The 27210-nt window shown below is 51.9% G+C and overlaps 1 protein-coding gene across 1 annotated transcript in view; it reads left to right on the plus strand.

The window, feature by feature from the left end:
• The window catches only part of LOC130202360 (dual specificity calcium/calmodulin-dependent 3',5'-cyclic nucleotide phosphodiesterase 1C-like), a 75764-nt gene extending 48862 nt beyond the window's left edge, over window positions 1–26902 (plus strand). Inside the window, exons 10-15 of the mRNA XM_056427848.1 lie at window positions 4026–4146; window positions 7724–7805; window positions 9225–9345; window positions 22843–23006; window positions 24531–24728; window positions 26754–26902. Of these exons, the coding sequence (XP_056283823.1) occupies window positions 4026–4146; window positions 7724–7805; window positions 9225–9345; window positions 22843–23006; window positions 24531–24728; window positions 26754–26893 (826 nt within the window). The 3' untranslated portion in view covers window positions 26894–26902. The remainder of the gene's footprint in view (window positions 1–4025; window positions 4147–7723; window positions 7806–9224; window positions 9346–22842; window positions 23007–24530; window positions 24729–26753) is intronic.
• The last annotated feature ends 308 nt before the right edge of the window (window positions 26903–27210 follow it).

The following is a 27210-nucleotide window of genomic DNA, read 5'->3' on the forward strand; positions in this document are numbered from 1 at the left end:
CGTCCTGACCTCTGATTGGCGATGAACTCTCAAGGAGGAGAATAATTCCATCTTCTCAGCTCTTCTCACAGGACTGGGCCACTCAGCGGTCCCAGTCCACCTCCCTCATGTAGAACCATCGATACCGTGCGTGAGTGTTGTGGACGAGGCGCGTATCTATTCTTGAGAAGCAGACAACAGAATATTTCCCAGAGGCAAATTACAGCTGCTATGTGTTGTTATTCTGAACTTGCGTAACCTGAAAATAACATAAGAATGTTCAATATGTATTTACATTGTCACTACCGTCCTACTTGTCTACGTACCTGCCTGTCTACAGTGCCTCCCTGTGGTGCGCTGTGTACTCTGCCTGTGCACTCAGTGTGTGTCACCTAAGAACTCCAAAAGCAACTATTTTACCAGCTATGAGTACTAACATTTGAATTGTTTTGGGGGAGTGGCTTTGGAGGAGCCTCTCGTCACCAATATCCAGCAGTTTATTAGCTTTCTTCACCAGGATGGAAATTCAATTCCTTTCCATTTTTCAAACTGCTTATCCTATATAGGGGCACTGGAGACTATCCCAGCTGGCATTGGGAGTACCTGGACAGGTCTCATTGTTATTGCAGCACACAGATGGAGACATACCACCATTCACGCTCATATTCACACAATTTAAAAGCCTCCAATTAACCTGAGATGTGGGCGGAAGCCAAAGAACCTGGAGAGACTTTACAAACTCCACACAGAAGGACCACCCATTCACAATCTCGTCAGCTCAGTAAATGTTCCAAAGACAGTTGTCACTGCTGAAGAAGAGGCAAGAGGAAGTTGTGGTGGTGATGGACCAAGAAAGAGCATGACAGCGGTCTAAATGCATTTCTAAGGACCATAAGGGATAATGACTTGAAACCGAATGTGCCGTTCCTTGCTACAAGTGACCCAGGCCTCTGCCTGCCGTGCGGTCCTTGTGGGTGGTGGAGGTGGGCGTGGCAGTCGTCAGAGGAGTGGGAACACCTGAATTCATGAGCAGCACTGGCAGTACATGGGCCTTGTGTGCCAGTGCACTCTATTATGTTGTTTAGTCTCTACACTACACAACACTACGTACACACCTTGCATCATGCCCTCACCTACACTGCTAAAAGTTCGGGCGACTGTGGGTTTGTGTTTAAATCAGAGGATCTACAGTTTGATCCCCGGCTGTGCTCGTACTAGTCAATGTGTTCAAGACATTTAACCCTGAATTGGCCTCCTTCCTTGTTGGCCCTGCCTACTTCTTTATGCCTCCTACCTCAAGTGCCTGGGCTCATGCCTCATTTGCCCCGCCTCCTTCCAGTTGCCTCCTTCCCAATGGCCTTGCCTCCTGCCTCTGTGGCCTTGCCTCCTGCCTCCGTGGCCTTGCCTCCTGCCTCTGTGGCCTTGCCTCCTGCCTCCGTGGCCTTGCCTCCTGCCTCTGTGGCCTTGCCTCCTGCCTCTGTGGCCTTGCCTCCTGCCTCTGTGGTCCTGCCTCCTGCCTCCGTGGCCTTGCCTCCTGCCTCTGTGGCCTTGCCTCCTGCCTCCGTGGTCCTGCCTCCTGCCTCTGTGGTCCTGCCTCCTGCCTCTGTGGCCTTGCCTCCTGCCTCTGTGGTCCTGCCTCCTGCCTCTGTGGCCTTGCCTCCTGCCTCTGTGGTCCTGCCTCCTGCCTCTGTGGCCTTGCCTCCTGCCTCCGTGGCCTTGCCTCCTGCCTCCGTGGTCCTGCCTCCTGCCTCTGTGGCCTTGCCTCCTGCCTCTGTGGCCTTGCCTCCTGCCTCCGTGGTCCTGCATCCTGCCTCCGTGGCCTTGCCTCCTGCCTCTGTGGCCTTGCCTCCTGCCTCCGTGGCCTTGCCTCCTGCCTCTGTGGCCTTGCCTCCTGCCTCTGTGGCCTTGCCTCCTGCCTCCGTGGCCTTGCCTCCTGCCTCTGTGGTCCTGCCTCCTGCCTCCGTGGCCTTGCCTCCTGCCTCCGTGGCCTTGCCTCCTGCCTCCGTGGTCCTGCCTCCTGCCTCCGTGGCCTTGCCTCCTGCCTCTGTGGTCCTGCCTCCTGCCTCCGTGGCCTTGCCTCCTGCCTCTGTGGCCTTGCCTCCTGCCTCCGTGGTCTTGCCTCCTGCCTCCGTGGCCTTGCCTCCTGCCTCCGTGGCCTTGCCTCCTGCCTCCGTGGCCTTGCCTCCTGCCTCTGTGGCCTTGCCTCATGCCTCTGTGGTCCTGCCTCCTGCCTCTGTGGCCTTGCCTCCTGCCTCTGTGGCCCTGCCTCCTGCCTCTGTGGCCTTGCCTCCTGCCTCCGTGGCCTTGCCTCCTGCCTCCGTGGTCCTGCCTCCTGCCTCCGTGGCCTTGCCTCCTGCCTCTGTGGCCTTGACTCCTGCCTCTGTGGCCTTGCCTCCTGCCTCCGTGGTCCTGCCTCCTGCCTCTGTGGCCTTGCCTCCTGCCTCTGTGGCCTTGCCTCCTGCCTCCGTGGCCTTGCCTCCTGCCTCTGTGGCCTTGCCTCCTGCCTCTGTGGCCTTGCCTCCTGCCTCCGTGGTCCTGCCTCCTGCCTCTGTGGCCTTGCCTCCTGCCTCTGTGGTCCTGCCTCCTGCCTCTGTGGCCTTGCCTCCTGCCTCTGTGGCCTTGCCTCCTGCCTCCGTGGCCTTGCCTCCTGCCTCTGTGGTCCTGCCTCCTGCCTCTGTGGTCCTGCCTCCTGCCTCTGTGGCCTTGCCTCCTGCCTCTGTGGCCTTGCCTCCTGCCTCCGTGGCCTTGCCTCCTGCCTCTGTGGTCCTGCCTCCTGCCTCTGTGGCCTTGCCTCCTGCCTCTGTGGTCCTGCCTCCTGCCTCTGTGGCCTTGCCTCCTGCCTCTGTGGCCTTGCCTCCTGCCTCTGTGGTCCTGCCTCCTGCCTCTGTGGCCTTGCCTCCTGCCTCTGTGGTCCTGCCTCCTGCCTCTGTGGCCTTGCCTCCTGCCTCTGTGGCCTTGCCTCCTGCCTCCGTGGCCTTGCCTCCTGCCTCTGTGGTCCTGCCTCCTGCCTCTGTGGCCTTGCCTCCTGCCTCTGTGGTCCTGCCTCCTGCCTCTGTGGCCTTGCCTCCTGCCTCTGTGGCCTTGCCTCCTGCCTCCGTGGCCTTGCCTCCTGCCTCTGTGGCCTTGCCTCCTGCCTCCGTGGCCTTGCCTCCTGCCTCTGTGGTCCTGCCTCCTGCCTCTGTGGCCTTGCCTCCTGCCTCTGTGGCCTTGCCTCCTGCCTCTGTGGCCTTGCCTCCTGCCCCCGGAGTCTTTGTGCCGCCTCACAGGGTCCATTCAGCCCTGATCCCTGACTTGCCCCTCCTTCCTGCATCCTGCCCCTTATTCTGTGTCTGGCCTCCTTCCTGTACAATCTGCCTCCTCTGGGGCTGCACGGTGGTGTAGTGGCTTGCACTGAAGCCTCACAGCAAGAGGGCCGTGGGTTAAATTATGTGTGGAGGCAGCATGTTCTCCCCGTGGCAGTGTGGGTTCCCTCCGGGTTCTCCAGCTTCCTTCCAAAGACATGCAGTGAGGTTAACTTATCTCTAAATGTCCCGTAGGTGTGAATGTGAGCATGAATGGTTGTCTGTCTCCACATGAGCCCTGAGATGACCTGTGACCTGTCCAGGTGACCCGGTCCAGGGTGAACCTGCCTTCGCCCAATGTCAGCTGGGATCGGCTCCAGCGCCCTTACTGAGGTTAACCGGTATGGATAATGTAATCTGCTTCCTGTTAACACCTGCATGCCCAGCATTATAATCTTTTTCAGGCGTGTTAGTATGGACAGAAATGATGTAGAAAAAGGTGTTCAATCGCTTGTGTGGAGGGAGATCGTTTTGTTTTTTTATTTATTTGTAATTGTTTTATTTAAGCTGTGGCCTCAGTCTTTAGGCCTTCTTTTGAGCAACTAATAAAGAAATGGGTACAACGACCAAGGTAAAAATCGTGGAAGGATTTGCTCACCCTACATAATGTGCATGAGCAACTCCATGAAGTACTTCTCTTGAACAGTTGCACAGCAGCACGTGGTGTCATTGACAGCAGCCCAGCTCTGTGGACTGTACTTGCAGGATTGACAAACCTAAAGCTCTATCCCTGCTGCTGCACACTGCTGACATCAGCCACCCTGCCAAACACTGGGACCTCCATCAACGTTGGACTACATCACTTCTGGAGGAGTTCTTCAGACAGGTAGCAACCCAGACATGTGCCACATACTTCCTGCTTTACTATTAATGAAGAAATATTAGTGAATAAGCAAGCCAACTGTTTGAATGTTCCTCAGGCTTCCCATTATCAAAACTCTGTCTCACATTTAATCAATAAGCTTGCTTAATATTGATGACAAATGATAAATTGTTCTGCAACAATGATGATATCAAAACATGTCAGCTGCTGACTAATACACTCAATGGAGAATTGTGAACATCAATTCTTTCAGATCCGGTGGTTATCAGAACTACAGATTACCATCAAGTGACATGTAACAACAACACAGTTGCAGTCTTCTGATAGTTTTATTAATTTTGTTTTCATGATGCAGATAGCAGGGGTAAAATAAGCATTTATCCCACACCAGGAGAGCTCTAGCTCATTGGGCAGCTGGCCGTCCTGAGAACACGAGCTACCCACTGCGCCTAAAGGATGGCTTAAACGCAGAGAACACATTTCATATATGGATGTAACTATATGACAATACAATAAAATTTTCAAGATGAGTACTCTAAAAAGTCTCTAAAAGGTTTCTGACATCTAATTTCACATAATTGTTGGTTGTCTTTGAGAAATATGTACTTCATAGGCAAAACCGGCCTGATTCTCCGTCTCCGCTGTTTGTAGATCTGAGGGTGCGGGTGGAGGTTTGGGGAGTCGTGAGTTCTTGTAGGTAGGGAGGTACAGGTCCATCTCTGCATTCATGGGTGAGGAGGAGGAGGAGGAGGAGGAGGAGGAGGACTGTGTCATCAATCAGGAAGAACACAGGGAGCCAGTGGAGTGAGTGGAGAACGGGTGTGCTCATATTTCTGGACGGTTCTGGGTGTATTGAAGGTTCTGGATGTATTGAAGGTTCTGGATGTATTGAAGGTTCTGGATGTATTGAGGGTTCTGGATGTATTGAAGGTTCTGGATGTATTGAATGTTCTGGATGTATTGAGGGTTCTGGATGTATTGGAGGTTCTGGATGTATTGAGGGTTCTGGATGTATTGAAGGTTCTGGATGTATTGAGGGTTCTGGATGTATTGAAGGTTCTGGATGTATTGAAGGTTCTGGATGTATTGGAGGTTCTGGATGTATTGAGGGTTCTGGATGTATTGAAGGTTCTGGATGTATTGGAGGTTCTGGATGTATTGAAGGTTCTGGATGTATTGACGGTGTAATGATCACATGGTTTGGCCTGTGTGTACGGCACCGGTAAAGGGTAAACTTTTTACTCGTTTATTTTCCTTTATGTATATGTGCCGTACCAGTGTTTTTATCAGGGGCCTCAAGTGAGCTTGGGTTTAGTTAGGATCATGTGTTTTGTATTATAATTGTAATTATTATTATTGTTGTGTCACGGTCTATAAAAGGTGACGAGGGGGAAGTGACGCGAGGGGTTTTGTTTGGAGCGCGCTGACAGGCTCCGGTGTTGAGCGGCTCAGGACGGCAGCAATCCGGCGACTACTTCGATTGTGGATTTATGCCAACGGGCGGGATCTGTACTGAGAAGACTGCGCAGGAACACTGTCAACTGAGCCAGCCCCGACCGGACTAGGGTGACGTAGCGCGGGGAGTGAACGCGGCGCCTCGTCACGTTTCCGCCTGTTCGGGCAGCTGTTCGCCGGCTTTTGGGGGGGAGGGGGGGGGGGGTTTGTGCGGGTGCAGGTGCAGTCGTTTACTTTTGTTTTGCGGAACTGAAAGACTTTGGGGACTGTCGGGATCCGGGGATTATACTTTGTTTTGAGTGGGTTTGATTGTTTGCAGTGTGTGTTCATTTTGGAAGCTTGCTGATGCATTGAATTTTATTTAATATAATAATATTTGAGTTTATGCATTTCGACTGTTTTTCTTTTACCACCGTTTGAGCAGACACTTAACACCATTATTCGCAGATCCGCCCATTTCCTTCTTTTGCGTATTGTACCTTTTCCCCTTGATTGATTTATAAGGGCGAATTGTTACAACGGTTCTGGATGTATTGAAGGTTCTGGATGTATTGGAGGTTCTGGATGTATTGAAGGTTCTGTATGTATTGGAGGTTCTGGATGTATTGAAGGTTCTGGATGTATTGAAGGTTCTGGATGTATTGACGGTTCTGGATGTATTGGAGGTTCTGGATGTATTGAAGGTTCTGGATGTATTGAGGGTTCTGGATGTATTGAGGGTTCTGGATGTATTGGAGGTTCTGGATGTATTGAAGGTTCTGAATGTATTGAAGGTTCTGGATGTTTTGAAAGTTCTGGATGTATTGGAGGTTCTGGATGTATTGAAGGTTCTGGATGTATTGAGGGTTCTGGATGTATTGAAGGTTCTGGATGTATTGGAGGTTCTGGATGTATTGAGGGTTCTGGATGTATTGACGGTTCTGGATGTATTGAAGGTTCTGGATGTATTGAGGGTTCTGGATGTATTGAAGGTTCTGGATGTATTGGAGGTTCTGGATGTTTTGAAAGTTCTGGATGTATTGGAGGTTCTGGATGTATTGAAGGTTCTGGATGTATTGAGGGTTCTGGATGTATTGAAGGTTCTGGATGTATTGGAGGTTCTGGATGTATTGGAGGTTCTGGATGTATTGACGGTTCTGGATGTATTGAAGGTTCTGGATGTATTGGAGGTTCTGGATGTATTGAAGGTTCTGGATGTTCATGGGTTTCAGTTTGTATGTAAAGCTGTGTGTCGTCAGCATAACAGTAACATCTTATGTCTGCTGATAACACGACCGAGGGGGAGCATGTCAATAATGACGTAATGAATGGTTTCGGTTCGGCACATCAAGTCAAGCCCTTTGTCCAGAACACGGTGGTATGTGAGGAGGGCGTTCTCAGTGAGGGCTCGTATGTTTCGCGGCAGTGGGAGGAGACAGAGCTCGGTTTGGAAATCGCTGAGAGCTCCGTGATGCACTGCGATCCACTCCATGTTTGCCGTTGTGCCGAGCATTGGATGGTCTCGGATGTTTCCGAAAATGATTCCTAGGTTTGTTTTGTTTCCTGATTCCACGTTAAAGCCGCGGCGCCAACCTCTACGGATGTAGCGAGGTCTGTTTTTTTAAATCCTCCACTCTTGACAGCGGCCTATCAGCCCTTTGTCGGATGGAACCATGAAGCTGCGCCAGCGCCACAGCTGCGGGGCGGTGTATGACATCATTGCCAGCACCGATGTCAAGAACACAACGACCACGGGCTGCGAGCTCCAGCTGGAGCCACGCCTCCGCTCCCAGAGTTCAACAGTTCAAAAACACAACAATAGTCATCACAGAATAAGGACTCCAGTAGAGCAGCTAGTCTCTATTAATCCAAGTCCGCCAAATAAAAGAGCTTTAAAAAGTCACATCAATCACAAAAGCCGTAATAAAGGGTGAAGCGGAGCGGCAGCCAGCACGCCGTCGTACACTGATGCCAGCCGGTGTCCCAAATTGGCTCATCTGCCTGAGTTACATATACAACTGACATTAATTATATAAGATTGATGAAAGGAAAAGAAAAGAAAACAAATATGATTGAGTGATGTCTAAATGAACCTTCCCAGGAGAGCTTGTGCTGACGTAGCTTGTAACGCTGCATTTGTTTTCAGGGGGATAAAGAAGCAGAGCTGGGTCTCCCTTTCTCTCCTCTGTGTGACCGCAAATCCACCATGGTGGCCCAGTCTCAGATTGGTAAGGTCTACACATGACACCACGACTCTATCCGAGGCATTGTGTATGTTATTTATAAGGACATTATTGTACAGTCCTGTCCAGCGGAAAATCTTCTCTGTTATGGAAACTGTTTGTTTACTGTGTGTCTTGAGATTTGATTTGATCTGGTATTTTGTTCTCCGAGAGAAGTTTTTACCTCCCTCACCAGCACCGTCTTCCACCCCCCCCCCCCCCCACACACACACACACACACTCATCCAGGTCCCCCTACTCTCCATATCCCCCCCCACCCTCCCCATCCTCTTTCCACCTGGAGTCCACTGACCAGATGAAGGAGCTGGTCACTGATGGAACCATGTTCCCTCCTGAAATCCCGCCTCACCGTCCTCCCTCAGTGCGTCCTCAGCTAGCGGCTCGGAGTCCTCTGCCAGTTAACAATCGCTGAAGTTAAAGAGCACTGCCCCGCCCCTGCCTCCATGACCGCTCCACAACCACCCTGTACCTCCCCTACCGGATGAAGGCATTCATTGATATCTTTTGGGTCCAGACCATAAGGCTAATGACACCACTGCTTCTCTCAGGAACAGTCTGTATAAAGATAATGTAAGAAATATTAGTCAATCTGAAAACTTATCAAATTAAACATTCATTCCTCGTCAGCCTGTCCAGATAAACGGTCTCCATCGGGGAAAGCATTTTGAATCAATGCTTTTTATTGTCAGGCACAATCTTTATGTTGTGTTTCTAACTGAGACTTAGACCAGTACAGCAGTGTCGCGGTCCTATTGAGTCAACAACTCCCAATTTCAGTTTTATGAGTGAAACAAGAGTGCATAAGAAAAGAGGTGGAGTTGCTCTTGTAGTATCTTTCAGTCGGCAGTATCATTCTGCCACATACACGAGTGTGAAGCTAGCTTAAAGCTCCTGCATTTGACCAAGCCTTAGTTATGGAGGAGCAGTGAAGCGCCCAGGAAGCAACTGGGGGTTCAGTGCCTTGCTCAAGGACACTTCAACATGAACGATGGGAAGAGTGGGGATCAAACCGAGGACCTACCTCTCTCCGCATGAGCTACAGCTGAGATTGAAGCAATTCACAACTTTGCTGGTTTAGATTCAACAGAAGAATCCTTCACAGAGCTAAACTATGGCGCTTATATAATATATATTATAGAGTAAGTTTCAGAGCATAGCCTCACTGGGCTCAGGGAGGACTCATTAACCGCTTCCCTTTCCGTGTGCCTATATTTGCCTGTGCACTAGACTGTAGGAACTATTGTTATATTCATTATATTAACGATATGAATTTCAACCATCTAACTGGTTTTGCCCTCTTCTGAAATTCCCATTACAGTCTTAGTCTATCTATTTATTGGTATTAATGAGAACAAGCAGACGGGAAAGTGAATTTTACTTGGGCTTGTTTGCCATTTCCTGCAGGATTCATTGACTTCATCGTGGAACCAACATTTACAGTGTTGACAGAAATGATCGAGAAGATTGTGTCCCCGCTTATAGAGGAAGCTTCGCACTGTGGATTGGCTGGCGTCAGACGCTCTAGGTAAGACACCCTCATCATCTGACATGAATGACACTACCCCAGAGTGTAGAAAATACTCACGATGCTATTCTGGTAAGGTATGATATGGACCTGTATTAATAATAATACACATTGGCATGCCATCCAGATGATCTTCTAATGCCACTGTTAATCTTGTTTTACCGGTGGGACTATTTACTTCAGTTTATTTTGTATTGTCCCAAATTACAAAAGTTTCTTACAATCTGCACACCTAGGACAACCCCGCCCCAGGACCTCGCATCGGATCAGAAAACACAGCTCTCCTTCCTGCAGTGTCCCGTTCCTCAAAACAAAAGCCTCTGGCCTATATCTAGGTTACATTTGTTGCGAGCACAACAGAAAGGCAATATGGACTTCTCATTGGTCCAGTTTTACAGAAATACATTGGTGGATACTCAGCGTCTTGGCTGAGCCGTCTGTCTGACAGTGTGTCCACGCCTTTTAACACATGCTGTCATCACTCTGTTCTCCTTCTCCTGTGCCATCTGTTTCCCACGTGGTCTCTGGAGCCCAACGGAGCGGGCGATGGCGGCATTGACAGTTTAGGTGCAACTGCTACCGGCAGCCCTGACCCAAGGCAAGGTTCGTGCCTCCCCAACTCCGGAGCAGGGGGTCCGAACCTCCAGACTGTGTGGTGTTCCTCTGCCGCCTCCGTGCCGCAGATCACAGCGGTTCCCGCTGCCACAGACCTTGCCGGTTCCCACTTCTGACTCCGTGCTGCAGCCCACGTCAGTTCTGACTTCGCGAGACCCATCGGCACTCCGGCCAACCCCTGCTCCCCGAGACCCTTCTCTGACTCCCTGGTCCTCCTGTACAGTCGCCACCCCGGCCGACTCCAGCTCCCCGGGTTCCTCCGAGCCCATTTCTTCAGAGCCCTGTTCACCGGGGCTCGCCTGTCAGCCTGGTGTCCGTCCTCCGGCTCACCCCCTAGAGCATGTCCTTACGCCTGGTGGCCGTCCTCTGCCCATCCCCCGGAGCATGTCCTTACGCCTGGTGGCCGTCCTCCTGCCCATCCCCCTAGAGCATGTCCTTACGCCTGGTGGCCGTCCTCTGTCCATCCCCCGGAGCATGTCCTTACGCCTGGTGGCCGTCCTCTGTCCATCCCCCGGAGCATGTCCTTACGCCTGGTGGCCGTCCTCTGTCCATCCCCCGGAGCATGTCCTTACGCCTGGTGGCCGTCCTCTGTCCATCCCCCGGAGCATGTCCTTATGCCTGGTGGCCGTCCTCCTGCCCATCCCCCGGAGCATGTCCTTACGCCTGGTGGCCGTCCTCCTGCCCATCCCCCGGAGCATGTCCTTACGCCTGGTGGCCGTCCTCCTGCCCGCCCCCCAGAGCATGTCCTTACGCCTGGTGGCCGTCCTCCTGCCCATCCCCCGGAGCATGTCCTTACGCCTGGTGGCCGTCCTCCTGCCCATCCCCCGGAGCATGTCCTTACGCCTGGTGGCCGTCCTCCTGCCCATCCCGCGGAGCATGTCCTTATGCCTGGTGGCCGTCCTCCTGCCCATCCCCCGGAGCATGTCCTTATGCCTGGTGGCCGTCCTCCTGCCCATCCCCCGGAGCATGTCCTTACGCCTGGTGGCCGTCCTCCTGCCCATCCCCCGGAGCATGTCCTTATGCCTGGTGGCCGTCCTCTGCCCATCCCCCGGAGCATGTCCTTCGCCTGGTGGCGTCCTCCTGCCCATCCCCCGGAGCATGTCCTTACGCCTGGTGGCCGTCCTCCTGCCCATCCCCCGGAGCATGTCCTTACGCCTGGTGGCCGTCCTCCTGCCCATCCCCCGGAGCATATCCTTACGCCTGGTGGCCGTCCTCCGGCTCACCCCCTAGAGCATGTCCTTACGCCTGGTGGCCGTCCTCCTGCCCATCCCCTAGAGCAGGGGTGGCCAACCCAGCTCATGAGCAGCATGCGGCTCTTTGCCTGGTGTCATGCGGCTCTTACGTTCATATCTAAGTTTGTGTTTTTTTGTATGTGCGTGTTCGCTTCGCTTGAGTTCAATACGGTATTTTTCGTCAAACGCGCATGCGTGAGATGAAAAAAACGCAAAGTTTCCCAGTAGGGCACGGGTCTCAAACTCGTGGGCCAAACGCGGAAAGACCACATCCGAATGTCGAGCGGGCCGTTCTACGGTGGGTTACGCGAATGAAAGTGTCCGAAAATCAAACACTGCACTTACGCCATGAACGCCGCATTATGGGCAGCTGGATGTCCCGCACTATGGCTAAAGTAGTTTACGGTGACGCTTTCTCCAGCCGCCCTCAATTCAGCGGACACGGTGTAAGAGCAGCGTTTGGAGAACCGCATCCGAATGTCGAACACTCTCTTCGGCTAAAGTGGTTTATTGGTGAGCGTTTGATTACTCCAGCCCCCCATAATGCGGCATTCATGGCGCAAGTGCACCGTTCGATTTTCGGACACCTGTTCTAATTGACACCATGTGAAGGAATTGCTTCGAGTGGCAACAACGGAATTAAGCCAGATTTGAAGAGGATTGTTCAAGGCAAGGAATCCCATAAGTCCCACTAAGCAACATGCATAGTAAAAGAAAACGCTATTGTAAATTATTCTATTTTGTTTGTGGACTTGGTTGAACTGAGATAATGTGTGTTTGTGTGTGTGTGTGAGACAGTGTACACAATGTTCATTGTTGAACATGACAGACCTGTTGTCTTAGTACTGTAGGAGTCCATTTCTGTCATTATCATGTTGGTGTGTGACATTTACAACAAATCTGGCTGATCAGAGGTGTGTGTGTGCGTGCGCACACATATGTGTATGATGTGGCTCTTTGCGGTGACACAGTAAAAAATGTGGCTCTTAGTCTCTGACTGGTTGGCCACCCCTGCCCTAGAGCATGTCCTTACGCCTGGTGGCCGTCCTCTGTCCATCCCCCGGAGCATGTCCTTACGCCTGGTGGCCGTCCTCCTGCCCATCCCCCGGAGCATGTCCTTACGCCTGGTGGCCGTCCTCCTGCCCATCCCCCGGAGCATGTCCTTACGCCTGGTGGCCGTCCTCCTGCCCGCCCCCCAGAGCATGTCCTTACGCCTGGTGGCCGTCCTCCTGCCCATCTTCCTGATGGCGCCGCGGACGGCCGCCTCGGTGTGTTGGTGCGCGATGTTTTTTGTTGTTTTCGTTTTAAATACTGTTTTCTGCTGTGATTCCCAGAGCTCTTTCACCAGAGAAGAGCTCATGAACATCAGGGGAACAACTCCAGCGGATTTATTTCCAACGTTTTTAACTTCTGTGGAGTTACTGGACATTTTTGTAAAAGGTGTGCTCACCTTCGCCCACGCTGTGGAACGCCGGCGGAGAGGGAACGCTCAGGGCGCTTGTACGGCCACGGAAACGGGATCTCGTACAGCGCTGCCGGGCATATTTCTCTCCAACGTCCGCTCACTGTGCAACAAACTGGACGAACTCCAGCTGCTGGTGGGGAGAGACAGAGACTTCTCCTCATCCTCCGCCCTGTGTTTTACGGAATCATGGCTAAGTGGATCGATACCAGATTCTGCGCCCAGCTCGCTGGCTTCCAGCTGTTCCGAGCGGACCGACACGGAGCTCTCCGGAAAAGCAAAGGGTGGAGGAATCTGCTTTACCTCAACAACGGCTGGTGCAACGACGTAACGGTGATCCTACAGCACTGTTCGCGGACCTGGAATCTTTTATCATTCACTGCAAACCTTCTACTCCCCACGTGAGTTCGCTTCATTCATCCTGGCCGGAGTTTACATGCCGCAGGGGAACGTGCACGAGGCACAGCGGACCCTCGCCGAACAGGTACGGTGTGTGGAGCGGACGTTCCCGCACTCTGTAGTTATTGTACTGGGATTTTAACAAAGGAAACCTCAGCCACGAACTCCTAAATATAGACAGTTAATTAAATGCCCTACTAGAGAGAAGAGCATTCTGGACCACTGCTACACAACAATCAGCAGGGCCTATCACGCCGTCCCTCGAGCTGCACTGGGAAACTCTGACCACGCCATGGTTCATCTGATTCCCTCATACAGGCAGAGACTAAAGCTCTGCAAACCTGTGGTGAGGAAGTTCAAGAAGTGGACCAGTGAGGCTCTGGAGGATCTACGGGCGTGCTTGGACTGTACTGACTGGGATGTCTTCAGGACTGCTACCAACAGCCTGGATGAGTACACAGAGGCTGTAACTTCCTACATCAGCTTCTGTGAGGACAGCTGTATTCCATCCAGCTCCAGGGTGAGTTATAACAACGACAAACCCTGGTTCACAGCGGAGCTCAGGAAGCTAAGACTGCAGAAGGACCAGGCATTCAGGAGTGGGGACAAGGACCTGTACACAGAGTCCAAATACAGGTTTAGCAAGGCGGTGAGAGATGCTAAACGTCTGTACTCTGAGAAACTGCAACAGCAGCTCTCAGCAAACGACTCTGCTTCTGTCTGGAGAGGGCTCAGGCAGATCACCAACCAAGCCCAAATCACCCCACTCCATGAACAATGTGCTTCTGGCAGACGAGCTAAATGAGTTCTACTGCCGCTTTGAAAGACAATGGAGCAGTCCTGAGACCATCCCCCACAGCCCCATCAACAAGCCACAGACCATCAGCCCACCCTCCCCCAGCCCATCAGGGGCTCACACCTCTGGAGCACCCTCCATCAACTCAGCGACGACCCTCGTCATCCTGGAGAGAGCTGTCAACAGGCTGTTCAAAAAGCAGAACCCCCAGCAGCGGGCCCGGACTCCGTCTCCCCCTCCACCCTGAAGCACTGTGCTGACCAGCTGTCTCCGGTGTTCACCGACATCTTCAACACCTCCCTGGAGACATGCCACGTTCCAGCCTGCTTCAAGGCCTCCACCATCATCCCCGTCCCCAAAACCCAAGATCACAGGACTCAATGACTACAGGCCCATCGCCCTGACCTCTGTGGTCATGAAGTCCTTTGAACGCTTGGTCCTGTCACACCTCAAGACCATCACCGACCCACTCCTGGACCCCTGCAGTTCGCCTACAGAGCCAACAGGTCTGTAGACGATGCAGTCAACATGGCCCTTCACTACATCCTCCAGCATCTGGACTCCCGAGAACCCACGCCCAGGATCCTGTTTGTGGACTTCAGCTCTGCTTTCAATACAATCATCCCGTCCCTGCTGCAGGACAAGCTCTCCCAGCTGCACGTGCCCGACTCCACCTGCAGGTGGATCACAGACTTCCTGACCGACAGGAAGCAGCACGTGAGGCTGGGGAAACACGTCTCAGGCTCCCGGACCACCAGCACGGGTTCCCCAAGGCTGTGTTCTCTCCTCTGCTGTACTCCCTGTACACCAGCAGCTGCACCTCCAGGCACCAGTCCGTCAAGCGCCTAAAGTTCATGGATGACACCACCCTCATTGGACTCATCTCTGGTGGGGACGAGACCGCCACAGGTGGGAGACTGACCACCTGGTGACCTGGTGCAGCCAGAACAACCTGGAGCTCAACGCTCTAAAGACAGTGGAGATGGTTGTGGATTTCAGGAGGAATGCAGCCCCAACCGCCCCCTCTCATCCTGTGTGACTCCCACGACGCTGTGGAGTCCTACCGCTTCCTGGGCTCCATCATCTCCCAGGACCTCAAGTGGGAGCTGAACATCCGCTCCATCACCAAGAAGGCCCAGCAGAGGATGTTCTTCCTGAGGCAGCTGGTGGCCTCTGTCCATCCCGGAGCATGTCCTTACGCCTGGTGGCCCGTCCTCCTGCCCATCCCCGGAGCATGTCCTTACGCCTGGTGGCCGTCCTCCTGCCCATCCCCGGAGCATGTCCTACGCCTCTGGTGGCCGTCCTCCTGCCCATCCCGGAGCATGTCTCACGCCTGGTGGCCGTCCTCCTGCCCATCCCCGGAGCATGTCCACGCCTGGTGGCCGTCCTCCTGCCCATCCCCGGAGCATGTCCTTATGCCTGGTGGCCGTCCTCTGCCCATCCCCCGGAGCATGTCCTTACGCCTGGTGGCCGTCCTCCTGCCCATCCCCCGGAGCATGTCCTTATGCCTGGTGGCCGTCCTCTGCCCATCCCCCGGAGCATGTCCTTACGCCTGGTGGCCGTCCTCCTGCCCATCCCCCAGAGCATGTCCTTACGCCTGGTGGCCGTCCTCCTGCCCATCCCCCAGAGCATGTCCTTACGCCTGGTGGCCGTCCTCCTGCCCATCCCCCGGAGCATGTCCTTACGCCTGGTGGCCGTCCTCCTGCCCATCCCCCGGAGCATATCCTTACGCCTGGTGGCCGTCCTCCGGCTCACCCCCTAGAGCATGTCCTTACGCCTGGTGGCCGTCCTCCTGCCCATCCCCTAGAGCAGGGGTGGCCAACCCGCGGCTCGCGAGCAGCATGCGGCTCTTTGCCTGGTGTCATGCGGCTCTTACGTTCATATCTAAGTTTGTGTTTTTTTGTATGTGCGTGTTAACCGCTTGAGTTCACTACGGTATTTTTCGTCAAACGCGCATGCGTGAGATGAAAAAAACGCAAAGTTTCCCAGTAGGGCACGGGTCTCAAACTCGTGGGCCAAACGCGGAAAGACCACATCCGAATGTCGAGCGGGCGGTTCCACGGAGGGTTACGTGGATGAAAGTGTCCGAAAATCAAACACTGCACTTACGCCATGAACGCCGCATTATGGGCAGCTGGATGTCCCGCACTATGGCTAAAGTAGTTTACGGTGACGCTTTCTCCAGCCGCCCTCAATTCAGCGGACACGGTGTAAGAGCAGCGTTATGGAGAACCGCATCCGAATGTCGAACACTCTCTTCGGCTAAAGTGGTTTATTGGTGAGCGTTTGATTACTCCAGCCCCCCATAATGCGGCATTCATGGCGCAAGTGCACCGTTCGATTTTCGGACACCTGTTCTAATTGACACCATGTGAAGGAATTGCTTCGAGTGGCAACAACGGAATTAAGCCAGATTTGAAGAGGATTGTTCAAGGCAAGGAATCCCATAAGTCCCACTAAGCAACATGCATAGTAAAAGAAAACGCTATTGTAAATTATTCTATTTTTGTTTGTGGACTTGGTTGAACTGAGATAATGTGTGTTTGTGTGTGTGTGTGTGTGTGAGACAGTGTACACAATGTTCATTGTTGAACATGACAGACCTGTTGTCTTAGTACTGTAGGAGTCCATTTCTGTCATTATCATGTTGGTGTGTGACATTTACAACAAATCTGGCTGATCAGAGGTGTGTGTGTGCGTGTGCGCGCGCACACATATGTGTATGATGTGGCTCTTTGCGGTGACACAGTAAAAAATGTGGCTCTTAGTCTCTGACTGGTTGGCCACCCCTGCCCTAGAGCATGTCCTTACGCCTGGTGGCCGTCCTCTGTCCATCCCCCGGAGCATGTCCTTACGCCTGGTGGCCGTCCTCCTGCCCATCCCCCGGAGCATGTCCTTACGCCTGGTGGCCGTCCTCCTGCCCATCCCCCGGAGCATGTCCCACGGCTGGTGGCCGTCCTCCTGCCCGCCCCCCAGAGCATGTCCTTACGCCTGGTGGCCGTCCTCCTGCCCATCTTCCTGATGGCGCCGCGGACGGCCGCCTCGGTGTGTTGGTGCGCGATGTTTTTTGTTGTTTTCGTTTTAAATACTGTTTTCTGCTGTGATTCCCAGAGCTCTTTCACCAGAGAAGAGCTCATGAACATCAGGGGAACAACTCCAGCGGATTTATTTCCAACGTTTTTAACTTCTGTGGAGTTACTGGACATTTTGTAAAGGTGTGCTCACCTTCACCGCCCACGCGGTGAAACGCCGGCGGAGAGGGAACGCTCAGGGCGCTTATGCGGCTACGGAAACGGGATCTCGTACAGCGCTGCGGGCATATTTCTCTCCAACGTCCGCTCACTGTGCAACAAACTGGACGAACTCCAGCTGCTGGTGGGGAGAGACAGAGACTTCTCCTCATCCTCCGCCCTGTGTTTTACGGAATCATGGCTAAGTGGATCGATACCAGATTCTGCGCTCCAGCTCGCTGGCTTCCAGCTGTTCCGAGCGGACCGACACGGAGCTCTCCGGAAAAGCAAAGGGTGGAGGAATCTGCTTTACCTCAACAACGGCTGGTGCAACGACGTAACGGTGATCCTACAGCACTGTTCGCCGGACCTGGAATCTTTTATCATTCACTGCAAACCCTTCTACTCCCCACGTGAGTTCGCTTCATTCATCCTGGCCGGAGTTTACATGCCGCAGGGGAACGTGCACGAGGCACAGCGGACCTCGCCGAACAGATACGGTGTGTGGGCGGACCTTCCCGGACTCTTTAGTTATTGTACTGGGATTTTAACAAAGGAAACCTCAGCCACGAACTCTAAATATAGACAGTTAATTAAATGCCCTACTAGAGAGAAGAGCATTCTGGACCACTGCTACACAACAATCAGCAGGGCCTATCACGCCGTCCCTCGAGCTGCACTGGGAAACTCTGACCACGTCATGGTTCATCTGATTCCTCATACAGGCAGAGACTAAAGCTCTGCAAACCTGTGGTGAGGAAGTTCAAGAAGTGGACCAGTGAGGCTCTGGAGGATCTACGGGCATGCTTGGACTGTACTGACTGGGATGTCTTCAGGACTGCTACCAACAGCCTGGATGAGTACACAGAGGCTGTAACTTCCTACATCAGCTTCTGTGAGGACAGCTGTATTCCATCCAGCTCCAGGATGAGTTATAACAACGACAAACCCTGGTTCACAGCGGAGCTCAGGAAGCTAAGACTGCAGAAGGACCAGGCATTCAGGAGTGGGGACAAGGACCTGTACACAGAGTCCAAATACAGGTTTAGCAAGGCGGTGAGAGATGCTAAACGTCTGTACTCTGAGAAACTGCAACAGCAGCTCTCAGCAAACGACTCTGCTTCTGTCTGGAGAGGGCTCAGGCAGATCACCAACTACAAGCCCAAATCACCCCACTCCATGAACAATGTGCTTCTGGCAGACAAGCTAAATGAGTTCTACTGCCGCTTTGAAAGACAATGGAGCAGTCCTGAGACCATCCCCCACAGCCCCATCAACAAGCCACAGACCATCAGCCCACCCTCCCCCAGCCCATCAGGGGCTCACACCTCTGGAGCACCCTCCATCAACTCAGCGACGACCCTCGTCATCCTGGAGAGAGACGTCAACAGGCTGTTCAAAAAGCAGAACCCCGCAGCAGCGGGCCCGACTCCGTCTCCCCTCCACCCTGAAGCACTGTGCTGACCAGCTGTCTCCGGTGTTCACCGACATCTTCAACACCTCCCTGGAGACATGCCACGTTCCAGCCTGCTTCAAGGCCTCCACCATCATCCCCGTCCCCCAAAAACCCAAGATCACAGGACTCAATGACTACAGGCCCATCGCCCTGACCTCTGTGGTCATGAAGTCCTTTGAACGCTTGGTCCTGTCACACCTCAAGACCATCACCGACCCACTCCTGGACACCCTGCAGTTCGCCTACAGAGCCAACAGGTCTGTAGACGATGCAGTCAACATGGCCCTTCACTACATCCTCCAGCATCTGGACTCCCGAGGAACCCACGCCAGGATCCTGTTTGTGGACTTCAGCTCTGCTTTCAATACAATCATCCGTCCCTGCTGCAGGACAAGCTCTCCCAGCTGCACGTGCCCGACTCCACCTGCAGGTGGATCACAGACTTCCTGACCGACAGGAAGCAGCACGTGAGGCTGGGGAAACACGTCTCAGGCTCCCGGACCACCAGCACGGGTTCCCCAAGGCTGTGTTCTCTCCTCTGCTGTTCTCCCTGTACACCAACAGCTGCACCTCCAGTCACCAGTCCGTCAAGCTCCTAAAGTTCATGGATGACACCACCCTCATTGGACTCATCTCTGGTGGGACGAGACCGCACAGGTGGGAGACTGACCACCTGGTGACCTGGTGCAGCCAGAACAACCTGGAGCTCAACGCTCTAAAGACAGTGGAGATGGTTGTGGATTTCAGGAGGAATGCAGCCCCAACCGCCACTCTCGTCCTGTGTGTCTCCCCGACGCTGTGGAGTCCTACCGCTTCCTGGGCTCCATCATCTCCCAGGACCTCAAGTGGGAGCTGAACATCCGCCCCTACACCAAGAAGGCCCAGCAGAGGATGTTCTTCCTGAGGCAGCAGAGGAAATACAACCTGCCAGGAGAATGATGGTACAATTCTACGGCCATCGTTGAGTCCATCATCTGCTCCTCCATCACCGTCTGGCACCCTGCAGCCACAGCCAAAGACAAGCGCAGGTTGCAGAGCATCATCCGCCGGCCGAGAGGGTTATCGGTTGCAATCTGCCTTCTCCAGGTCCTGTTCACTTCCAGGTCACTGAAGCGGCCGGAAAGATTGTCGCTGACCCTCCCACCCTGGACACTCCTGTTGAGTCCCTCCCTCGGGGAGGAGGCTGCGTCCATCATGACAAAGACCACCCGCCACACCAAAGCTTTTTCCCGGACGGCGGTCGGGTTCATCAATGGACCCCGGGACTGACTGACTGTCACCCCAGGACTACCACCTCTTCTTCCACCTTCCTCTCTCCTCCTTCTTCCCGCCTCCTTCCTCTTCCTCCTCCTCCTCCTCCTCCCCCTCCTTCTTCTTCCCTCCTCCACACACGTCACTTTAACATGCACTTTAACTAAAACACACCACTTGAAGCACACACCCAAACACTTCACATTATTTGTTGTCTTTCTGTCGTGTTGATTGTTGTTTGTTTGTCATGTCCAAATGTTGCACCTTCCACCAATTCCTCGTTTGTTTGTGAAAACATTCCTGGCAATAAAACTGTTTCTGATTCTGATTCTGATTCTGATTCTGAGCATGTCCTTACGCCTGGTGGCCGTCCTCCTGCCCATCCCCCGGAGCATGTCCTTACGCCTAGTGGCCTTCCTCCTGCCCATCCCCCGGAGCATGTCCTTACGCCTGGTGGCCGTCCTCCTGCCCATCCCCCGGAGCATGTCCTTACGCCTGGTGGCCGTCCTCTGCCCATCCCCCGGAGCATGTCCTTACGCCTGGTGGCCGTCCTCTGTCCATCCCCCGGAGCATGTCCTTACGCCTGGTGGCCGTCCTCCTGCCCATCCCGGAGCATGTCCCACGCCTGGTGGCCCTCCTGCCCCCCCAGAGCATGTCCTTACGCCTGGTGGCCGTCCTCCTGCCCATCCCCCGGAGCATGTCCTTACGCCTGGTGGCCTTCCTCCTGCCCATCCCCCGGAGCATGTCCTTACGCCTAGTGGCCTTCCTCCTGCCCATCCCCCGGAGCATGTCCTTACGCCTGGTGGCCGTCCTCCTGCCCATCCCCCGGAGCATGTCCTTACGCCTGGTGGCCGTCCTCCTGCCCATCCCCCGGAGCATGTCCTTACGCCTGGTGGCCGTCCTCCTGCCCATCCCCCGGAGCATGTCCTTATGCCTGGTGGCCGTCCTCCTGCCCATCCCCCATCGCCACTAATTATCACAGCGAGAAGCCCCGCCCCCTTTACGGGGCTCCGGCCAAACGTGTGTGCGGGGAGCGAGTAAACATTTCAGTCGTTTCGGCAAGGACGGCTTCTCATTGGAGGATGAAACGTGAATCTTGGACCACAAAAATGTGCGCTCATTGGCCAATGACATTGTTTTATTATTTCACGTGACTGGACTATTCGGCAGATCAGAGACCGGTATCGTTCCCTCAGCCAGAGAGCTCCACGGAGCTACGGGAGCAGGTAGCTAACGGAGCTGTCAGCTGGTCCTCAGTGAGTAATGCTGTTTAGTTTCCCCTGTCTGTTGTTCCAAAGGGACTGAAACTCTCTGGACTACAACGGGGGGAGGAGTCTAAAGAGCTGCAGACAAGTGTAAAGCACGAATGTTAACGCAGTTATCTAGCTAAGAGCATGGAGCTAACTCGCTAACAGCCTGAAGCTAACCCTGTTTACAGTCAGGAGAAGGAGACCGAACTGGCATCGAAACACAACGAAGAAGTTCTGAAAAACAGATACATTCCCTCCAGAATAATGGAAACAGGCTGGTTACAGACATGATTGACTTTAACCAGAGAGTTATTGAGAAGTTTGACCACTTTAAAGAGAGGAGCTACTTGTCTTTACAGTAGTGGGTCTACTCTGTCACCCAATGTAACATGTGATCTCTTTCTGACTCTATTCTGCTCTGAACCTCTTTCATGTGAGGGTGAAACTCTTTTATTTTGCAAACCTCTGAAACCCAACCCAATGTTCCTTAAAGCTGCTCTGAACCTCTCATGCCCAAAGTTACAGTGTGTTGATAGTTGTTATTGGACAGTGTTGAGCACGCTGTGTTCTTGAAATAAAGCTTTGTTTTTTACAATATTCTACTCAAAACCTCTTTTCTTCTCATTGTTGAGTGATATTTAAACTGCGCCCCCCCCAAAAAAAAAATCACCAGCCGCCACTGACCAACATGGTTAGCAGTGGGACTGGTTGTTTGTTTGTTTTCTGCCGGCCAGGCTCCCGGCAGTGACAACTTATCGTCTCTTTCGACTTCCGGGTCACGACATGGGAGGGAGGAGGGAGGGAGGGAGGGAGGGAGGGAGAGAGGAGGGCGGCGGGATCTCAAGCATGCGCAAAGACGCAAAGTCCAGTTCCTAATCCAATTCACCGTTACATGCCGCGATAGTCGAATTAGCGATCGGATCGAGTTATCCAGGGTGTTAATCGGATCGTAGTCGGACCGCACATAGTCCGACAAAGGTGTTTACATGAAACGGATAATTCGATTTCAGTCCGACTAAGCCAGTTATTCGAATGCATGTAAACGCACTGAGTCTGTCCTCCGGCTCCCCTCCACCCGCCCTCGTGAACTGTTCTGATGGGACGTCTAGAGTCCATCCCTTAAAGGAAGGATTCTGTAACAGTTCAGCTTCACACCCTCCTCACGTTATGTTTCAGTCACTCCCTCCTCGTCAGTCTAACTCTCTTCACCTGTTCACTCACCTGCCTCTGATCACCAATCAAGCCCCTTTTAGGCTCCTGCCTTCCAGACACACCTTGCTCGATTGTTCTCTTTCTCTCCTCGGTTCTTCATGCCAGACTCTCCAGCACTGTCTCAAGGACTGATCTCCTGTCACCGACCCTGCCTGCCCCTCTTCAACCCGCCTTGCTTGGCTCCCGGTAAACCCACCTGCCTTCTGATCCTGACGCTGCTTTTAACTCTGCCTGCTGTTTCGGAGAGTTAAACATAAAGGTTGTAGATCTCTGGAAATGTGCGTATTGCATTTGGGTCTATATACTAACTGTATTTGTCTAAAAAATGTTAATGCATTTGCTAATGCTTTGTTGGAGACGAATTTTAAGGATATCTTGGGAATCTGCAGTTTTTTTTATTTTCAATAAAGATATTAGGTTCATCTCCAGCATGAGGCTAACCACAACACAAGCCACAAAGCTGTATGGTTTTTTAGACTTTTTGCGAGATGTTAATATTGATGTTTGGTCAAATATTATGTGATGTTAGAGTTGTAATTTGATGTTTGAGTTGTATTTGGACTATATACAAGCATCTTACATATTTTTGTGCAGTGTCAACAGTATCATTGGCAGTGATGGAAAGCTGTCCAGTGTGAAGAGTACAGGTTCAGAGGGCAGCTGCTGTCCGACCCTGGTGGACTTCAAAGGCTTCAAGGTCACATGGAACAAAGAGATTTATCACAACAGGGAGACATGGAAGGCCCAGGCAGCCAAAGGTAAGTGTCTCCACTCAGTGCCGTTCACTCTTTACATGGCTCGTTCCGATCGGTGATCACAATTTTCAAATACAGATTGGAGAACCAACTCCAAGCGTGTTCGACCTGCAGCCGATGTCGGTAGCACTGGTTCTTTGGGGTAGTTATCATGGACTGATGAACTTTTGTTCATGCTCAGTAGCTCACTACAGTGTCACAAGAACAAAATAATAATAGTGTGTTCATAAAATGGACAAATACAGGTCCAGTCTGTTTGTTCAACTAAGAATGAGTTTTACTAAGACAAGGGCTTGGAGAGACATGGAGGTGCAAATTCAGCCCGGCGTTGCAGCATGCCAAGGTCCTATTATTTTGAAAAGCAGCAGATTATCACATTTACTCCTTGGTTCAGCACTGTGTGTGTGTGTATGTCAGTGGCGGCTCGTCCATAGGGGGCGCTAGTGCGCCGCCCCTCTTAAAATTTGGAGATGAAAAAAAAAGAAGAAGAAAAAAAAATCCTGTCAAAAAACATTATATGCCAAATCATTTAAATAGTAAATATACCGTGTTGACGCGCTAAATGTGTGTGGGAGACCGTAAGCCCCTGTCAACAACCACTTAAGTTAATGTGAAAAAATATAATATATCGCCATTATCACGGAGAGAAGCCTCCCTTTCGAGGCGCTGCTCTAACGTGTGTGTACGGCAACGAAAACATTTCAGTCGTTTTAATGACCCGGCTTCACATTGGCAGATGAAACTGAATCTTAGTGCGCGCAAATGTGCGCACGCGATTGATTATTGGGCAGATCAGAGACCGTATGTTCCCTCAGCCCATAGAGCAGTGTTGCCAGGTCCGCGGTTTTCCTGGAATCGGCCACTTTTGAAGTGTTGCGCGGGTTGAATTTGTTGTCCTTGGTTCGGGTAGACCTATTTTGCATGCAAATTACATGAATATCTTTCAATAAAAATCCATATTTTAAATGAAATAATTTATTCATACCCAAATCCTACCAAACTGACTCCAGATCAGCACATACACACATTTTATTTATGATAATATACTGTATCTAATTACACAAGGCCATTTTAGGACCTAGGTAAAATAACTTGAGGGAAAACTGCTTTTAATGCTGGCAAACTAAACATATGTTGTTACTTTGTAGATATTACAATACATTTGGCAATGATAGCAATGCTGTTGGACTTTAAAAGCAGTGTATATGGTTTGGCACAGGCATATTTTTTTGTTTGCCAACTTGAAAGAGAGGCGGGCTAAATTTCTTTACAAGTAGTGGGGCCAATGTACAATGTGATGCATCTCTTTCTGAATCCAATGTTTCGTTTGTTTCGTTGTTGTGGACTGTGTTGAGCACTGTGTTCTTGAAATAAAGCTTTGTTACAATATTCTACTCAAAACCTCTTTTCTTCTCATTGTGGAGTGCTATTTAAACTGCGCCGCCCAACTGCGCCCCCCCAAAAAAAAATTTCACCAGCCGCCACTGGTGTGTGTGTGTGTGTGTGTGTGTGTGTGTGTGTGTGTAGACCTGCAGGAGGAGGCAAAGGAGGGTGGCCAGCAAGAGGAGAAACAGTCGAAGACACCCACTACAGGACAGGTGGAGTCGGAGAACCGGATGCAGGAGGAGGAGGAGGAGGAGGAGGAGGAGGAGGAGGAGGGAGGCACTGATCCAGGTGGACCTGCTGGATCAGTTCACACAGCCAAGAAGAGGCATGAGGGCCACGGTAACTTCCTCTCTGTGGGAACAATTCAGTGGAAAAGCTACGAAGTACATTTACTTGGTTGTACTTGACTCAGTTAATTGTAGAACTACTTTTACTCGACTGCTTTTCAGAGGCAAATAATGTATTTGTTAATTCTTTAAATGTATTTACAAATAGTAAGTTGTTACTTTTGGGAAACAGTCGTTGGCAGTGAAATATCTGAGGTTCCTTCCACCAATGTTCATCACATTGCTGTCCTCACTTACCACTACATATAATAATAATAACCTTCAATCTTTAATAGCGCTTCTCTAAGTACCCAAAGTCGCTTTCCAGACTCCAGAGGTCACACACAGTCACCCAGGTGGTGGAGCTACATCAGGAGCCACAGCTGCCCTGGGGCAGACTGACGGAAGCGTGGCAGCCAATCAGCGGCTACGGCCCCTCCCCCAATCAGCGGCTACGGCCCCTCCCCCACCACCAACATTCATTCACATCCATACGACGCATATGAACTATTTGTGTTGGCTTCCTTCGCTCTGTGAAAGACGTCTGCATGTTCCTGTGAGCATTGTGTGCACACCGTCCTCTTCTGGCACATGTTGCTAAGATGTCCTTGAACATCCAAGACTTCTTCCCTTGGCGTTCAGGGACTCTATCCGATCTGTGTGTGCTAGCCCTTTAATCCTGATGCAAGACTGGAATGTGTGACTGTTGACAGGAGAGACGAGGTGGTACGAAGGCATGAGCCACTTTGACTGGGTGTGCCTGCCGTGGGGTTGTCTCCGGCGTTTTCCTCTCCATCCACAGATTTGTTGCGAAACTGCTTCCTTTAATTCATGTTGTGGAAAAGTTTATCCTTTTCCCTGTAGATGTGTGTCTGTCCTCGAGGTCCCAAAGATTGGGTCCACAGCGATCTTTGTTTGACATTCAATAAGGTTAACAAATCTTGCCCTGTCTTCTTTTTTCCTTGAGGTCAAATGTTACATTGCGCCATCTCTCTCTCATTTTATATGGCAATTTGGATACCACCATTCTCATATGTGTGGGGTTATCCATCTCCTCCATGGACTCAACATCTTCCGTTGTATTACAACATCCAGTCAGAAAAAGAATTCAAGGCTTTCCCATCTTCAAACTTGATTTTTGTTGTCAATGTAAGCGCTTGCTGTCATCAGTCATCTCCGTAGTTCTTGTGACGCAGTCGTTCCCTGAAGCCTCTGCGTGATGGCCTGTGGTTCTCTTGTGGTTCTCCTGTGGTTCTCTTGTGGTTCTCCTGCCGTGTGTTGTTGCAGGTAGTCCAGCTTGTCTGGATCACTTTGAGCTTTCTGTTCAATAGTTGCTCAAAAGCTCAGATAAAGTAAGTCGATCACCATGGAAACGGTAACCTCTTTAACTGGTAACTGAGCTTGTTTCTGCTGATCAACCAACATTTCTGTGATCATATTTTGTTTTTGCATAACTTGAAGAATGTCATTATTGCTTCTGTCACGCTGTTGTCTCAGGGTTGTCTGTCTGTCTTGGCCGCACAATGTATGGCTCTGAAGATGGCTGCAGCCGGGCTGGAACGTTACTTTCATGTGCAGCCATGTTAGTGTGTGAGAAAGTCGTTGCTCCTCCCCCTTCATTAGTTTTAAGTGTGAGTGAAGATAGCTGTTCATGCCATCCTCTGATCTCCCGTAGTCTTTAAGTACTTTTACTTGAGCTCTTTTTCAACGATCCGCTCCATCTTCCCCTCACTCATGAACAAGATCCCAAGATACTTGGACTCCTTTGCTTGGGGTAGGCACTCTGTCCCCACCTGGAGGATCAATCCACCGGTTTCCAGCAGAGCACCATGGCCTCAGAATCTTGTTGAATCTGAGGTTCGACAACTGGTCGCGGCCTCCTTTCCAGCACCCTGGCTTAAACTTCCCCGGGAGGCGGAGTGATGTGATATTATGACAGTTCCAGCACACTCTCTGGTCCCCCTTTTTGAAAATGGGAACCAGTCCATGTGCCACAGAGGAGGTCACGTATGTAACGTACATGCTGCTGTCTCTGCAGGCGCTCGGCTGATCCATTACTGCAAGAGACCCGCCTGCTCCTACCGGATGATGAGGTCAAAGGTCACTGAGATGCGGCCCATTGATGCCCGGGGGAAAGCCAGGAGACTGCAGCACATCTCCCTGCGACGCCAAAAGTGACCTCACAAAATAAAGTCAACACTCTACCAGAGTAAAGAGTCTCTGTGTATATTTGACTCTTGCAGCCTTGTGGTCCAGCTGATGTTCTGCTTTGTTTTCATGGTGTGTTGTAACTGCTGGTGCATTAACTCCCCCCCCCCCCCCCCCCACATCGTTGTCAACTTCTTGTTTTTGTGGACCTGAGGTTTTGCTAAATTTAGCATGATTCTGAATTGTACATTTCATTTAATGATATAAATGTCCAATATGAAATGTTTAGAATTAAACTATATATTGTATTTAGCTAAAGACCTTCCACTGCTTCTCCGATTGTGTAT

Source organism: Pseudoliparis swirei, chromosome 12 (assembly GCF_029220125.1).
Source record: "Pseudoliparis swirei isolate HS2019 ecotype Mariana Trench chromosome 12, NWPU_hadal_v1, whole genome shotgun sequence".
In the NCBI taxonomy this organism is placed as follows: Eukaryota; Metazoa; Chordata; class Actinopteri; order Perciformes; family Liparidae; genus Pseudoliparis; species Pseudoliparis swirei.